The sequence below is a fragment of the Heteronotia binoei genome, chromosome 16 (assembly GCF_032191835.1).
Source record: "Heteronotia binoei isolate CCM8104 ecotype False Entrance Well chromosome 16, APGP_CSIRO_Hbin_v1, whole genome shotgun sequence".
Taxonomy (NCBI): domain Eukaryota; kingdom Metazoa; phylum Chordata; class Lepidosauria; order Squamata; family Gekkonidae; genus Heteronotia; species Heteronotia binoei.
The window spans coordinates 61,665,822-61,683,151 of record NC_083238.1 but is presented as its reverse complement, the minus strand read 5'-3'; the positions used below and the strand labels follow the sequence as shown (position 1 = coordinate 61,683,151).

Genomic DNA, 17,330 nt, shown 5'->3' with positions numbered 1-17,330 from the left:
TGCTGTCAGATGGCCATCTAGCCTCTGTTTAAAAACCTCCAAGGAAGTAGAGCCCACCACCTCCCAAGGAGGAAGCCCATTCCACTGGGGAACCACTCTAAACTCACAAACACCTCCCCCTAAATTCACAGGATCTTCATTGCTGTCAGTGGGCCATCTAGCCTCTGTTGAAAACCCCCCAAGGAGGAAGCCTGTTCCACTGAGGAACTGCTCTGTCAGGAAGTTCTTCCTAATGCTGAGCTGGAAACTCTTCTGATTTAATTTCAACCCATTGGTTCTGGTCCAAACTTCTGCGGCAACAGAAAACAATTCTGCACCATCCACTAGATGACAGCCCTTCAAGTCCTTGAAGATGGTGATCCTATCACCTCTCAGTCGCCTCCTCTCCAGGCTAAACATCCCCAACTCCTTCAACCTTTCCTCATAGGACTTGGTCTCCAGACCCCTCACCATCTTCGTCGCCCTCCTCTGGACCTCTTCCAGCTTGTCTAGATCCTTCTTAAAATGTGGTGCCCAAAACTAAACAAATACTCCAGGTGAGGTCTTACCAGAGCAGAGTAAAGCAATACCATCACTTCACATGATCTGGACACTATACTTCTGTCAATATAGTCCAAAATTGCATGTAGATCATTTTCTCTCAACTCAGTCTCCTAGTGGGAAAACCTGTTGAGCTCCTCCTCCCTCCCAGACTGTAAAGATGGACTTTAGGTCTTTGAAACTAACAAAGCCATCTGGGTACCCTGGTATTTTTTGCGCCTTCTACAATATTAATGTATAGACAATTTTGCAGGAGAAAAAAACCTCTCTGTCTCCATGAAAATGCAAATTGAGGTCTTGCCAATGCATTCAGATTCAAATTTATGTAACCCCCCCCCCCTGTTTATTAAAGAGGAAAAATCTGTGTCCGTTCACCGTTGGGATGTTTCTCTATCAGAAAGAACGTTTTTGTTCCACAAGTTTAACCTGCATGCCTATTCTGTTTTAAGCAAAGGGGAGGGAGAAACCCCTGAGAAATGTAAGACTTTCTACTCGGTAATTAACTTTCAAATCAATAGAAGAGATCTAAAGATTAACCATGGGGCTGGTAGAAAATGTAAAATGATTTTTACTGAACAAAAGAATGCGGATGAAGAAACGCACGACAATAGGGCCTTGTCAGACAAGGGCATGGAAGGCATTACAGGCTGATAAAGGCAGAACAATTCATCCCAACAATAGTATCTTTAATTTCTACTAATGCCGCGCTGTGCCGTTTGAATTATATTTTGATTTTGCTATCAGATGTATCATTTTATTCATGCAGAAAGCTGAAGTCTCTTAAACTACCTTTGGGAGGGGGGAAGCACAAAACCAGTGTGGGTTTGTTTAAATTCTGTGTGTGTGTGTTTGTGTGTAAAACATCTTAAAGGAAGTGCTGGTGGGGTCTCAATGCAGAGCCATACACATGTGAAGCGATGGAATCATTTTACTCTGCTCTGGTAGGACATCACCTGGAGTGTTATGTTCAGTTTTGGGCACCAAATTTTAAGAAGCTGGAATGGATCCAGAGGAGGGCGACAAAGATGGTGAGGGGTCTGGAGACCAAGTCCTATGAAGAAAGGTTGAAGAAGCTGGGCATGTTTAGCCTGGAGAGGAGGGCGGCTAATATGATCACCATCTTCAAGTACTTGAAGGGCTGTCATCTAGTGGATGGTGCTGAATTGTTTTCTGTTGCCCCAGAAGGTTGGACCAGAACCAAGGGGTTGAAATTAAATCAGAAGAGTTTCTGGCTCAACATTAGGAAGGACTTCCTGACCGTTAGAGCGATTCCTCAGTGGAACAGACTTCCTCCTTGGGAGGTGGTGGGCTCTCTTTCCTTGGAGGTTTTTCAGCAGAGGCTAGATGGCCATCTGCAGCAATGAAGATCCTGTGAATTTAGGGGGAGGTGTTTGTGAGTTTAGATCGGTTCCTCAGTGGAACAGGCTTCCACCTTGGGAGGTGGTGGGCTCTTCTTCCTTGGCGGCTTTTAAACAGAGGCTAGATGGCCATCTGACAGTGATGAAGATCCTGTGAATTTAGGGGGAGGTGTTTGTGAGTTTAGAGTGGTTCCTCAGTGGAACACCCTCCTCTAGATGACAGCCCTTCAAGTACTTGAAGATGGTGATCCTATCACCTCTCAGCCACCTCCTCTCCAGGCTAAAAATGCCCAGCTCCTTCAACCTTTCCTCCTAGGACTTGGTCTCCAGACCCCTCACCATCTTCATCGCCCTCCTCTGGACCCATTCCAACTTGTCTATATCCTTAAAATGTGGTGCCCAAAACTGAACACAATACTCCAGGTGAGCTTGCACTTGAATCCACGGGTGTTTTTACATTTAGTTTGATCCAGAGTTTCAGAGACTTCAAATCCACTGTTCCGCTTTAATTATTTCCCTTTAACATTTAAGCATTTCAATTTGGGGGGGGGGGGGGGGGGTCTCTGATCAGAGGGCAGCCGGAATACCAGTGCTTACTTAAATGTATACGATTGCTTGGAAATTGTGTCAACACTGCAAAAACAATACAACTTTAAATTACTAGATGAGGCAAGCAATGATATGTAAAAATTTCAAGTGCTGTCAGTTCTCATGCAGATTACTGCACCTTGTGGTGGCTTTTGGAGGAGTCTTTAAAAACGCATGAGAACTTCTAGAATACAAGTTTGAAACGCCTGTAGAGAAAAGACCAGATCAAAACTAGTGTCGAGAAAAATGTTGCAGCAGCAGCTGCAAAACTCATCTCACCAAAACAAATCTATATGCTTCAGGAAGCAACGATGCAAAACAGGTGTGAGAATATTAGATAATGTAAAAGGTGAGTTTCCAATGCAGTGACAGAGAGTCACAAACTGTCAGTGTAAAAACACACAATATCTGGAGTGTTTCTGTCAAGTGTTGAGTATCTTTGCCAGCCAGCATCCCTGGCGACTGTTATTGGGACTGAGAGGAGGAGGAGGAGAAGATGAAGATGAAGAAGAAGAGTTGGATTTATATCCCGCCCTCCACTCAGAGTAGCTTACAATCTCCTTTACCTTCCTCCCCAATAACAGACACCCTGTGGGGTGGGTGGGGCTGAGAGAACTCTCTCAGAAGCTGCCCTTTTAAGGACTACTCCATAAGTGCTATGGCTGACCCAAGGCCATTCCAGCAGGTTCAAATGGAGGAGTGCAGAATCAAACCCGGTCCTCCCAGATAAGAGTCCTCACTCTTAACCACTACACCAAACTGACTCTCTCATCATATCATGATGATGATATGGGATTTATATCCTGCCCTCCACTCCGTATCTCAGAGCAGCTTACAATCTCCTTTATCTTCCTTCCCTACAACAGACACCCTGTGAAGTAGGTGGGGCTGAGAGAGCTCTCTGAGAAGCTGCCCTTTCAAGGACAACTCCTGTGAGAGCTATGGCTGAAGAGTGGAGGAGTGGGGAAACAAACCCAGTTCTCCCAGATAAGAGTCCATGCACTTCACCACTACAACAAACTGGGGGGAGGAGGGAGATGGGGGACTTGATTGCTCTCTTGAAGTCTTTGAAGGCTTAGAGGAGGGCAGGGAGCTTCTCCTGTTAGCAGCAGAGGAGAGGACTCACAAGAATGGTTTTAAATGAACATATGAAGCTGCCTTATACTGAATCAGACCCCTGGTCCATCAAAGTCAGTATTGTCTTCTCAGACTGGCAGCGGCGGGAAGCTACTGGCTGGATATTAGGAAAAACCAACAGCTACCAAGGATGGTGATGAGCTCCATCTTACTGGCAGACTTTCAACTGTTGCTGGACAAACACTTGTCAAGGATACTCTAGGGTGATCCTTCATGGAGCAGGGTGTTGGACTAGATGACCTGTACAGTCCTTTCCAACTCTGCATAGACACCTTCAAGAGGGGATTGGATAAACATATGGAGCAGAGGTCCCTCAGTGGCTATTAGCCACAGCGTATTGTTGGAACTCTGTCTGGGGCAGGGATGCTCTGTATTCTTGGTGCTTGGGGGGACAAAGTGGGAGGGCTTCTAGTGTCCTGGTCCCACTGATAGACCTCCTGATGGCACTTGCTTTTTTGGCTACTGTATGGCAAAGGGTGTTGGACTGGATGGGCCATTGGCCTGATCCAGCATGGCTTCTCTTATGTTCTTATGATTCTGTTATTCTATGACTGGGGATAGAAGTTTGACCTTCAGTGGAGCCAGCTTATCTGTTTGTTTGCTCATTAAATTTATTAATCGCCCAATCCCGGTAGGCTTGGAGAACTTCTATAGAACACTGGCTGTCAACTACCATCAGTATGACTAACAACAATGGTCTGCTTGCTGTCCACCAGGGGGTTTTTTTTGGTAGCAGGAACTCCTTTGCATATTAGGCCACACCCCTCCTCCTGGAGCTTACAGTAGGCCCTGTACTAAGAGCCCTGTAAGCTCCTGGAGGATTGGCTACATCAGGAGTGCGTGGCTTCATTTGCAAAGGAGTTCCTGCTACAAAATACAAACCCTGCTGTCCACTGTTGGGAAGAACACCCCTGGAAAGGTGGTGGCTATCAGAGAATCCAAATGGAAAACTGGCCAAGTGTTTCAAGATCTGAGTCCTGTCTCTTCACTTAAACAGAGACCGATTTCGCACTCACCCTTGCAGCGCTCTCAAGTCCGTTTCCGTTTGCTGTGCGAAAATCGTGATGTTTGCTGCAGCCCTGTCGCAAATAGCGGGAAAGCGGGAGGACGCTGGGCTGAGAAGATGGACACGAGAGTGGCATAAAGTGAGTGCAAAATCGGCCAGACTTTCCACACAGCCTTCAGGCCATCAGCTCCCTGAACCGTAGAATGAAGCCAAGGATGCCTGTAGTTTGGCCTCATCCCAGAATAATATTTACAGTGGCGTTTCATTAATCTCTCTTCAGAACTGGCTCCTTTCCCTGCAGGGTTCTGGAAGGTGAGCAGCTTGCGCTCTTCCTCCCTGCCTCCCCCAGACTCACTGGTTGGTTTTGGACAAGGTCAGGTGTCTCATCTGCAAAAACGTTATCTACCTCCAGCCTTTATTAGGGGCTGCAATTTAAATCCCCTCGTTCAGTTCTGTTTCCGACATGCAGTGAAGTGTACAGACAGAATAAATATTTGGGCAGAATCCAGTCCAGTATCTACTTCTGTTGGACATTTTATTTTTTAATGAACAAGACAAGGCATGTTTTCTCCCAATTTATTTGATCCGTGACCTTCAAAAGCACCTGTGATAATGCAATTCAGTTGCGCTGTCGACATGTTCCGCACCTCAATTTTGCCCGCGTCACCATGAGAAGTGAAAACAACGAAGGCCAGACTTTCAAGTTCCCAGCAAGGGGAAAGGCAGCTGGCAGGAGTTGCTTTTTTCTCGACTGTTAAATATCTCTATTTAAATGCAAATTATCGTCTGACACCATGAAAAAGCCATGTACCAGGAAACAGGTAGACAAGGCAAAGCCTTTAAAAAAATCTAGCAATGATCCTGAACCGCACACTTCCAGGAGAGGAAGAACTTTGTGAACACATGCTTGCTTTAATTCAAAGAATCCCATCAGAAACGATGCTTTAATTCAAAGAATCCCATTTCACATCACCTTAAAAATACACCGACATCATCCAGTAGAGACATATCCCCCCATTTTCATACAACTCTGTAAACATCACGGAACTCTCTAATATCTTCCGTGTCTCCCCCCATCCTGTTCCTATTAAAACTGGTTCTCCCACACTTTTTTTTTTTTGGGGGGGGGAGTGAAATGTATTTGCAACAAAGTCCCTGCTGTGTAATCTGAAAGGGCAGGCTGGTGGGTGTGTGTTCGTGTGGGTGTGTGAATTTGCATCTTAATGGCAAAATGCAGGAATGGCACAGCATGTGTGAAAACATAAGAACATAAGAGAAGCCATGTTGGATCAGACCAATGGCTCATCCAGTCCAACACTCTGTGTCACATAAGAACATAAGAGAAGCCATGTTGGATCAGGCCAGTGGCCCCTCCAGTCCAACACTCTGTGTCACATAAGAACATAAGAGAAGCCCTGTTGGATCAGGCCAGTGGCCCATCCAGTCCAACACTCAGTGTCACATAAGAACATAAGAGAAGCCCTGTTGGATCAGGCCAGTGGCCCCTCCAGTCCAACACTCTGTGTCACATAAGAACATAAGAGAAGCCCTGTTGGATCAGGCGAGTGGCCCCTCCAGTCCAACACCTTTGTGTCACATAAGAACATAAGAGAAGCCCTGTGGATCAGGCGAGTGGCCCCTCCAGTCCAACACTCTGTGTCACATAAGAACATAAGAGAAGCCCTGTAGGATCAGGCCAATGGCCCATCCAGTCCAACACTCTGTGTCACATAAGAACATAAGAGAAGCCATGTTGGATCAGGCCAGTGGCCCCTCCAGTCCAACACTCTGTGTCACATAAGAACAGAAGAGGAAGCCCTGTTGGATCAGGCAGTGGCCCCTCCTGTCCAACACTCTGTGTCACATAAGAACATAAGAGAAGCCCTTGTTGGATCAGGCCAATGGCCCCTCCAGTCCAACACTCTGTGTCACATAAGAACATAAGAGAAGCTCTGTTGGATAAGACCAATGGCTCATCCAGGACAACACTCTGTGTCACATGGCGGCCAAAAAAACTCCAGGGGCCACCAGCAAGGCCAGAACTCCAGAAGTCTTCCACTGTTGCCTCCCAAGCACTAAGAAGACAGAGCACCACTGCCCAGACATAAGAACACAAGAGAAGCCATGTTGGATCAGGCCAATGGTCCATCCAGTCCAACACTCTGTGTCACACAGTGACTGGCTGGCTGCCCGATCTCCTAATCCAAGGATTGTTATGCAACTGCACCTACTATTCAATGGACAAGGTAGGTGGGAAGGAGGAGGGGGGTGTCAGAAAGGTTCAGGAGCTGTGCTCCTGTGAGCTCCTGCTGAATTCAAGGCGTGGTTGTGTGTAAGTTACAGCTCATTCGAGTAATGCCTTAAATCTGCTCGTATTCGCTCATTCATATCCTATTCCAAGCATGAAGTGTTAGCTTTCTGCCTAGCGCTTTGTGAGACTTTTAACCATAATTGTGATCGTTATGGGGCAAAGTCGTGTTCCCTGTGCCAGGTGGAGTCCCCTCTTAGTTGGAATTAGCTTGCATTAGAAACTGAGTCGTGTGGTCCCCAACGAACAGATGCCAGGCGCTGACAGGAGATTAGATGCCAACTATGTCAGCAACTGTGTTTCCCCAGGCATAATTGCCTGAAATGAACTATGTTGCACCAAGGAGCTGATGCTTTTAATGAGAGAGTTGGCATACACATCGTAATTACTGTACGACACAATCAATAAATGCTGTCAACACCGTGCCGGCATCAGAAAATGGTGAAATTCCACTTGAGAATGTGGTTCCGGTGACTAAACATGTTTACCAACCTGTCTTTATCTGAGGGCTGAGAAAAATAAAATGAACATTATGGCTTTTAAAGGGGAATTATTAACATTCAGAGTTCTGGGCAGAGGAACATTTGATGTGTTTATTTAAGGACTCGTCGCATCCAGTATGGCCACTGTTTCTGTCAAGACAAGCAAGCCGGGCTAAGGCTCAGGGTGTATTTTTTGGAGCAGGTAGCTCCAGAGTGAACGTTGAGTCTTTGCCGGGGGCCCCCTGGGTTTCGTCTCCCTTTTTGACATGTCTGGCGGCGTTTCTTGCCACACGATTTTGGGATTCTTTGTCCCACACATCCTGAGAGGGAGACCTTGAAAGAGAACTGTCCTTGTGCAAGTTGTTCCGAACGCAACAGAAGCCGGCAGCAGACCTTCCCATTCCAGAAAGAAGACATGGAAAGCTTCCCCCCACCCCCAGAAGGTTCCAGAAAGAGAGAGAGCTATTTTGATTTCATTAATGTCTATGAGAGGTCAGAAACGCTGCTGGAGACTACTGACACATTGTAGGCATGAATTCATTTTTGATGACACCCCAATAAAGTAAAGAACTGAGAGAGAGAGAGAATTATGATTTCTGTACATCATAGTGCTATGGAAGTAATTAAACAATTTATGGGAAGACACCCGATAGGTTGGGCGACGTAGGTTTAGTTGATCGTATCCAGGTGAATCAAAGCATTACCTTTTGCAAAATTTTTAAAAAAGTAAAAGGAGAACATTAATTGGTAATAAGATTCCTAAATCTTAGTTGAGGCATCATGTGTATGTTATTAAGTTTATTTCCTGAGGGTCATCTCCCAAAACATACTGGTGTTCGGTCACTAACTGTGACTAGTCCCTGTTTGTGTATTTAGATGTTCTATTTGTTTTAAATGTTTTGTATTTGTATTTTGGCCACTGTGGTGCGTACCCTGGTAGGACCAGAACCAATGGGTTGAAATTAATCAAAAAAGTTTCCGGCTCAACATTAGGAAGAACTTCCTGACCGTTAGAGCGGTTCCTCAGTGGAACAGGCTTCCTCCTTGGGAGGTGGTGGGCTCTCCTTCCTTGGAGGTTTTTCAACAGAGGCTAGATGGCCATCTGACAGCAATGAAGATCCTGTGAATTTGGGGGGAGGTGTTTGTGAGTTTAGAGAAGTTCCTCAGTGGAACAGGCTTCCTCCTTGGGAGGTGGTGGGCTCTCCTTCCTTGGAGGATTTCAAACAGAGGCTAGATGGCCATTTGACAGCAAGGAAGATCCTGTGAATTTAGGGGGAGGTGTTTGTGAGTTTAGAGGGGTTCCTCAGTGGAACAGGCTTCCTCCTTGGGAGGTGGTGGGCTCTCCTTCCTTGGAGGATTTCAAACAGATGCTAGATGGCCATTTGACAGCAAGGAAGATCCTGTGAATTTAGGGGGAGGTGTTTGTGAGTTTAGTGGGGTTCCTCAGTGGAACAGGCTTCCTCTTGGGAGGTGGTGGGCTCTCCTTCCTTGGAGGATTTCAAACAGATGCTAGATGGCCATTTGACAGCAAGGAAGATCCTGTGAATTTAGGGGGAGGTGTTTGTGAGTTTAGAGGGGTTCCTCAGTGGAACAGGCTTCCTCCTTGGGAGGTGGTGGGCTCTCCTTCCTTGGAGGTTTTTCAACAGAGGCTAGATGGCCATCTGACAGCAATGAAGATCCTGTGAATTTAGGGGGAGGTGTTTGTGAGTTTAGAGTGGTTCCTCAGTGGAACAGGCTTCCTCCTTGGGAGGTGGTGGGCTCTCCTTCCTTGGAGGTTTTTCAACAGAGGCTAGATGGCCATCTGACAGCAATGAAGATCCTGTGAATTTAGGGGAGGTGTTTGTGAGTTTAGAGGGGTTCCTCAGTGGAACAGGCTTCCTCCTTGGGAGGGTGGTGGGCTCTCCTCTCTTGGAGGTTTTTTCAACAGAGGATAGATGGCCATGTGACAGCAATGAAGATCCTGTGAATTTAGGGGGAGGTATTTGTGAGTTTCCTGCATTGTGCAGGGGATTGGACTAGATGACCCTGGAGGTCCCTTCCAACTCTATGATTCTAGGATTCTATGCCCTGCTTACATCTAGCTTAGATGACTGCAGTGGTGCTCAAACTGGTTACTGTGGTGTGTGCCCTGGTTACATCTTGCTTAGATTACTGCAGTGGTGCTCAAACCATTTGGTGTAGCATTCTAGAGTCAGGATGTTGACTGGGTTGGATCTTAGCCTTCACAGGGGTGGAATTCTAGCAAGAGCTCCCTTGCATATTAGGCTACATTTCCCTGATGTAGCCAATCCTCCAAGAGCTTACAAAGAAGGCTCTTTTTTTTTGGGGGGGGGGGTAAGCTCTTGGAGGACTGGCTGCATCAGGGGTGTGTGGCATAATATGCAAAGGAGCTCCTGCTAGAATTCCATCCCCTAGGGACCATATCACTTCAATCTTTGCTCGTCTATATTGGCTCTTACTTTGTTTCCAGACACAATTCAATGTGCTGTTTTAACATGTAAAATGTTTCAGTGGCTGGAATGTTTTAACATTGGCTGGCTTGGAGAACCCTGAGTTGGATGGAAAGGTGGTATAGACATATTTTAGATAAATGAACAAATAGATAAATGCTGGCTTCCGTTGCCTTGTAAGAAATCGACAATAAAAAACGACAATAAAAATGACAATATAACAACATTTTCAAAGAACGGATTGTTCTAATTATTATAAATCCACTCCTCCTTTAATTCAGCCACAAAAAGATTTGCAACGCTTGGTGTGAAACTTGAGCCCATCGTAACCCGCCTGGTCTGCATGTAAAATTCTTCTTTATACTGGAAGTAATTCTTTTCCAGTTTGATCTCTACTAATTCAATCAAGAAATAAGTTGGCGGATGTAAATCTAGACCGATTTTGCACTCAGCTTACCCCGCGGTCACGTTTCTCTTCTCTGCGCAGCGTCCGTCAGATTTCCCACTATCTGCACCAGAGTTACAGGAAGCGTCACGGCTCTTGCACAGCAAATGGAAACCACTAAAAACCAGTTTCCGTTCACTGTGCGAAAGCCGCAACACTTCCTGTAACTCTGGTGCAGACAGTGGGAAATCTGACGGATGCTGCACAGAGAAGAGAAACGTGACCGTGGGGTAAGCTGAGTGCAAAATCGGTCCTAATCTTTTTTTCTAAATATTTATCTACTACTCTACATGCTCCCTCATGCGGTATGATTGTGCAAAAGGATGCCACATCCATGGTGATCAAACCCAATTTCGGGATATCTGTAAGCCCTCAACCAAGCTTCTTATAAAATGCTTAGTGTCCTTAACAGGCAACTTCATGTTCAAAACAAATGGCTGGAGGGAAAAAATCTACATATTTAGACAAAGGTTCAAGAACTGAATTAGAACCAAAATTATGGGATGCCCCGGAGGGGGAAAACCCGATTTATGTATTTATGGCAAAATATATAGAACCAGCACCCTAGGATGGAGATTCATTAAATATCTCGCTAAATAATGCCCACTGCATCCACAGAGCCTTTTTATTTTCAGCCTGTCCATTGCGATAAGATACAAAGTTCATAAAGGTGCAGTTGTGATTTCCTTTATGGTGTCATGGCAGGAAGAAGCTTAAAGTGGCACACAGCATTAGTGTCTCCATTACCCTTTGATTTTGTTTCTTTTTCCCCCTGAAGGTGGCCGGTGTCACAAATCCTGTGGAAACCGATGTTGGGGACCTTCCGCGGATGAGTGCCAGATCTGTAAGTATCTAAGATTCTGGAAGTTGGATCTAAATCAGCAGGGTGTGTGTGTGAGAGAGAGAGAGAAAAAGAGAGAGAGAGAGAGAGAACATAAGAGAAGCCATGTTGGATCAGGCCAATGGCCCATCCAGTCCAACACTCTGTGTCACATAAGAGAAGCCCTGTTGGATCAGGCCAGTGGCCCCTCTAGTCCAACACTCTGTGTCACATAAGAACATAAGAGAAGCCATGTTGGATCAGGCCAATGGCCCATCCAGTCCAACACTCTGTGTCACATAAGAACATAAGAGAAGCCCTGTTGGATCAGGCCAATGGCCCATCCAGTCCAACACTCTGTGTCACATAAGAACATAAGAGAAGCCATATTGGATCAGGCCAATGGCCCATCCAGTCCAACACTCTGTGTCACATAAGAACATAAGAGAAGCCATATTGGATCAGGCCAATGGCCCATCCAGTCCAACACTTGGTGTCACAAAGTGGCAAAAAAACCCAGGTGCCATCAAGAGGTCCATTAGCGGGGCCAGAACACTAGAAGCCCTCTCACTGTGCACCCCCCACAAGCACAAGAATACAGAGCATCACATGCCCCAGGCAAAGAGTTCCATCAATATACTGTGGCTAATAGCCATTCTGAGAGAGAGAGAGAGAGAGATGAGCCAGAGTTTACTGAGCCTGTTAGGAGGAGGCCGATTTCCCACTAGCCTTGTCACGGACTTCTCCGTGGCGCACAAGCTGCTGCGGGGCTGTGAGTTGCCCTGCCTCTTTCCTGCGGCAAGCAAGATTCTCTGAAAATCAGTTTCTGCTTGCCGCAGGAAAGAGATGAGTGACTCACAGCCCCATGGCAGCTTGTGTGAAATCAGACAGAAACCCCGCGGAGAAGAAGAGCGTGAGACTGGGACAAGGCTAGTGGGGAATCAGTCATAGCCCCTCTGCATAGCAAGGCAGGAGTTGTCTTTTCATTGGTACTTAACAGAAAGTCACTGCAGCTTGGTGTGCCCGGAAGGATATGGTGGGCCCCATCATCAGAGTGCAGGTGAGGAATTACATGGGTACTCCTCTTCCTGTAAAAGTAATGATAAGTAGTTTTGAAGGACCACGTAATTCTATTTGTAGGAATGTCCTTCCTTTTGATGGATTCTCTCCTCCCATGTGTCAAGAGGCAGCGTGGTGCAAGACAGCCAGCGTAGTGTCGTGGTTAAGAGCAGCGGACTCTAATCCTGAGAACTGGGTTTGATTCCCCACTCCTTCTCCACATGCATCACAGTTCTCTCCGAGCTCTCTCAGCTGCACCTACCTCACAGGGTGTCTTTTGTGGGGAGAAGAAGAGAAAGCAATTGTAAGCCATTCTGAGACTTCTTTGGGCAGTGGAAACAGGATGCAAAAGCCAACTCCTCTTTTACATCTGGCAGCCCATCTCTTTGTCTCTCCCACCATTTAGGCTGGCCCTAGGGTTCATAGAATCCTAGAATTGGAAGGTTTACTGAGTTAGACAAATGGGGGAGGGGGCTATTGTTTTACTTGAGAAGCAGAGAAAGTGTTTAGGGCCAAACCAGGTGCCCCCCTGGTCCCCCCCCCCAACAAAAAATGCTGCTGCAGGCCCTGTTGAGAAGTACCTTAGGAAGTCACCAAAACTTGCTAGATCTGGCCTTTGCTGAGCTTGTTCAAAAATAGAAGATGTGCCCCCATCACATCACGTACTGTTTAGAGACCCCATTCACCTTCCTCTACTTTTTGTCTCAGGTCTAAGAAAGGAAACGCGTCTTTCCCACTGTGTGCAAGGAAGCCTCTCCAGAGCCATAAGCGAATGACGTGTTTTTGTGTATAGAAACAAATCTCTTGCTAGCACTTCTGCAAGTTAATGCATTTTTAGTGTAGTCACAGAATAGGAAATGTTCTAATGACTCCCCCCCCCCCCCCCCCCGCAAATGTTCAGATCCAAATTATTTTCTGGGAGGGGGAAGGATGAAGCTGAAAGATCTTAATCTTTCATTTCAAATTACATCAGGAAAATAGCAGGAGGGTTTTTTTCTTCTGAAATGAATACTGTCCACCCCAATACTGAATACTGTCTTTGGACTCTCTCTCTCTCTGTCTCTCTCTCTCTCCAGTTTGGTGTCGTGGTTCAGTGTGTGTCTTATCTGGGAGAACCAGGTTGAATTCCCCACTCCTCCACTTGCAGCTGCTGGAATGGTCTTGGGTCAGCCAGAGGTCCGGCAGAGGTTGTCCTTGAAAGGGCAGCTGCTGTGAGAGCCCTCTCAGCCCCACCCACCTCACAGGGTGTCTGTTGTGAGGAGGAAGATAAAGGAGATTGTGAGATGCTCTGAGACTCTGAGATTCGGAGTGGAGGACGGGATATAAATCCAATATCTTCTTCTCCTTCTCTCTCTCTCTCTCTCTCTCTCTCTCTCTCTCTCTCTCTTTCTCAATATTTCCACGAAAACCACCTGCATCTCTCCCTCATTGATGACATAAATTTAATATGTAAATTTGCACACTAAAGAGGGCAATTAATAAGGAATTATAAGCAGTGTGTGTTCTGAAAAAGAGATCACTTCAGATTATGACGTTCCGTAATTAGCCAGCCATTCTAAATTAACATGCATTGGGCAATGTTTTTCTTGGGTGGGGAGGGTGAAAAAAGAAGACTGCAGATTTATACCCTGCCCATCTCTCTGAATCAGAGTCTCAGAGCGGCTCACAATCTCCTTTACCTTCCTCCCCCACAACAGACACCCTGTGAGGTGGGTGGGGCTGAGAGGGCTCTCACAGCAGCTGCCCTTTCAAGGACAACTCCTGCAATGGCTATGGCTGGCACAAGGCCATTCCAGCAGCTGTAAGAGCATTTTCAGCTTTCTTCCAAGTTGCAGATCCTCTGTTTTTTGCAAAAAATTGATTCTATTTCTTAGATAAGCTGCTAATAGAAACACAAGGCCTCACCCATCCAAACTGAAAGGATCTCAGTCCTGTTTATTTCAGTAGGGGGGAGACTAGGACACATGTTTAACCTTCTCGTTGAAAACAGATGGAATTTTACTATGCCGGATCATGTACAGAGAGAACCAAGTCCATTTGTACAGTTGCATAGATTTTGGAGGTCTCCTTAAAAAAAAAAAATCTTATGTCATGTTAGGAGAGATTTTCAAATCCAGCTGTCCACAAAGAACCATGTTGGATCAGGCCGATGGTGCATCCAATCCAACACTCTGTGTCACACAATGGCCAAAAAAAACCAGGTGCCATCAGGAGGTCCATCAGTGGGGCCAGGACACTAGAAGCCCTCCCACTGTGCCCCCCCCCAAGCACCAAGAATACAGAGCATCACTGCCGCAGACACGAGAGCATAAGAGAAGCCATGTTGGATCAGGCCAGTGGCCCATCCAGTCCAACAATCTGTGTTACACAGTGGCCAAAACAACCAAGCTGAGCTTAGGAAAAATGGCCCCAGAGCCAGCTGATTTATGCCGCAGCTCCAGGGGTGGAATTCTAGCAGGAGCTGCTTTGCATATTAGGCCCCACCCCCCTGATGTAGCCAATCCCCCAAGAGATTACAAAAAAGAGCCTTGTAAACTCTTGGAGGATTGGCTACATCGGGGGGGGGGGGCGATATGCAAAGGAACTCCTGCTAGAATTCCACCCCTGAGTAGTTCACAATGTTAATGCCAGTAGCTCACAAAGTAGAATTTTTGCTCACAAGAGTCCACAAGCTCAGAGGGAGTATGCGTCCAGAGAGTGGGGTGGGAAAGCAGATGAGGTTAAAAACTGGGCAGTAATGTTTTTGTTTAAAAAGAGAAGATCGTCAAAAGAAAAGGGCACCCAATAAGGGCAGCGAGGTAGGAGGGGGAACTGGTGAATTGCCAAAGAAAAAGCTGAACCAGCAGTGCTATGGATCAATGATGAAGAGCTCGGTGTTTTAACTAAACATTGACATCTTTAATTAAAATCCTTGTATTCCACTAATAACTTCACGTGTTCATAAGGCTTTTTATTGATTTCAGCGATTTCCCGTTCTGACCCCCCCTCCCCCTTTCTGGGTAGATTTACAATTCCCTGTAATGGAGAATTAAAGGAAACATTTACAGTGATTAATTACACCCAACTGTGCAACCAAACAAGGCTATTCCACCATTCCGAGCACTTTTTTGTAAATGCGACTGTCGGCCAATAACAAAACGGAGTAAACACAAGGGGAAATAAATTATAGTTTTCTGTCAGCTCTCCTTTCTAGGAAATACAAGAGCACTTAAGAGCATATCTAGCATATGGTGTGCAAATAGCAGATTCTTACTTACTTACATAATTTCCTTTTCGCAGCCCCTGTGATCGGATGATCTTGAGCAATGACTAAAATATTAATACATTATTTACTAACAAAATATCCTTGGCAGAAATTCGGTGACCAAATAGGTTGTACTAGCATCAGCAACTTTATCCCCTTGAAGTTTATTAAATGAAGAGTGTTAAAAGTGGGAACGTCCAATGATTCCTAAAAATGGCTTATATCCTAATATCCTAATATCTCACGAGAAAGAGTGTCATAGACTCATCGAATCACAGAGTTGGAAGGGGCCATACAGACCATCTAGTCCAACCTCCTGCTCAATGTATAGAATCATAGAGTGGGAAGGGACCTCCAGGGTCATCTAGTCCCATCCCTTGCGCAATGCAGGAAACTCACATTTATCTCCCCCTAAATTTACAGGATCCGCATTGCTGTCAGATGGCCATCCAGCCTCTGCTTAAAAACCTCCAAGGAAGGAGAGCCCACCACCTCCCGAGGAGGAAGCCTGTTCCACTGAGGAACCACTCTAAACACACAAACCCCTCCCCCTAAATTCACAGGATCTTCATTGCTGTCAGATGGCCATCTAGCCTCTGTTGAAAAACCTCCAAGGAAGGAGAACCCACCACCTCCCAAGGAAGAAGCCTGTTACACTGAGGAACCACTCTAAACTCACAAACACCTCCCCCTAAATTCACAGGATCTTCATTGCTGTCAGATGGCCATCTAGCCTCTGTTTAAAAACCTCCAAGGAAGGAGAGTCCACCACCTCCCAAGGAGGAAGCCTGTTCCACTGAGGAACCACTCCAAACTCACAAACACCTCCCCCTAAATTCACAGGATCTTCATCACTGTGAGATGGCCATCTAGCATCTGTTTAAAAACCTCCAAGGAAGGAGAGTCCACCACCTCCCAAGGAGGAAGCCTGTTCCACTGAGGAACCACTCCAAACTCACAAACACCTCCCCCTAAATTCACAGGATCTTCATCACTGTGAGATGGCCATCCAGCCTCTGTTTAAAAACCTCCAAGGAAGGAGAGCCCACCACCTCCCAAGGAGGAAGCCTGTTCCACTGAGGAACCGCTCTAACGGTCAGGAAGTTCTTCCTCATGTTGAGCCAGAAACTCTTTTGATTTAATTTCAGCCCATTGGTTCTGGTCCTACCTTCTGGGGCCACAGAAAACAATTCCGCACCCTCTAGATGACAGCCCTTCAAGTACTTGAAAATGGTGATCATATCACCTCTCCACCGCCTCCTCTAGGCTAGGGCACCATCTGAGTTTCTACAAGTTTAGCTAATTTGTGTCTTGTTAAAATTAATCCATATAAATTTTATGGATTTTAAGAATGTAAGAAAAGCCATGTTAGATCAGGCCAATGGCCCATCCAGTCCAACACTCTGTGTCACACAGTGGTCAAAAAGACCCAGGTGCCATCAGGAGGTCCATCAGTGGGGCCAGGACATTAGAAGCCCTCCCACTGTGGCTCCCCCTTCCTAAACACCAAGAATACACAGCATACTGCTCCAGACATAAGAGAAGCCATGTTGGATCAGGCCAAAAGCCCATCCAGTCCAACACTGTGTCACACAGTGACCGAATAAACCAGGTGCCATCAGGAGGTCCACCAGTGAGGCCAGGACACTAGAAGTCCTCCCAATGTTCCCCCTCCAGCACCAAGAATACACAGCATCACTGCCCCAGACAGAGAGTTCCAACAATAAGTTATGGCTAATAGCCACTGTTGGACCTCTGCTCCATATTTTTATCTAAACCCTTCTTGAAGCTGGCTATGCTTGTAGCTGCCACCACCTCCTGTGGCAGTGAATTCCATTTAACTGTGTTGTAAATCACCCCAAGACTGTCCTGAATTGGGATGGGGTGATTAAT

General features: G+C 46.2%; 1 protein-coding gene across 1 annotated transcript in view; it reads left to right on the top strand.

The window, feature by feature from the left end:
• The window catches only part of ERBB4 (erb-b2 receptor tyrosine kinase 4), a 535,358-nt gene that overhangs the window by 189,906 nt on the left and 328,122 nt on the right, over positions 1-17,330 (top strand). The window contains exon 3 of the mRNA XM_060257067.1: positions 11,093-11,158. Within this exon, the coding sequence (XP_060113050.1) occupies positions 11,093-11,158 (66 nt within the window). The remainder of the gene's footprint in view (positions 1-11,092; positions 11,159-17,330) is intronic.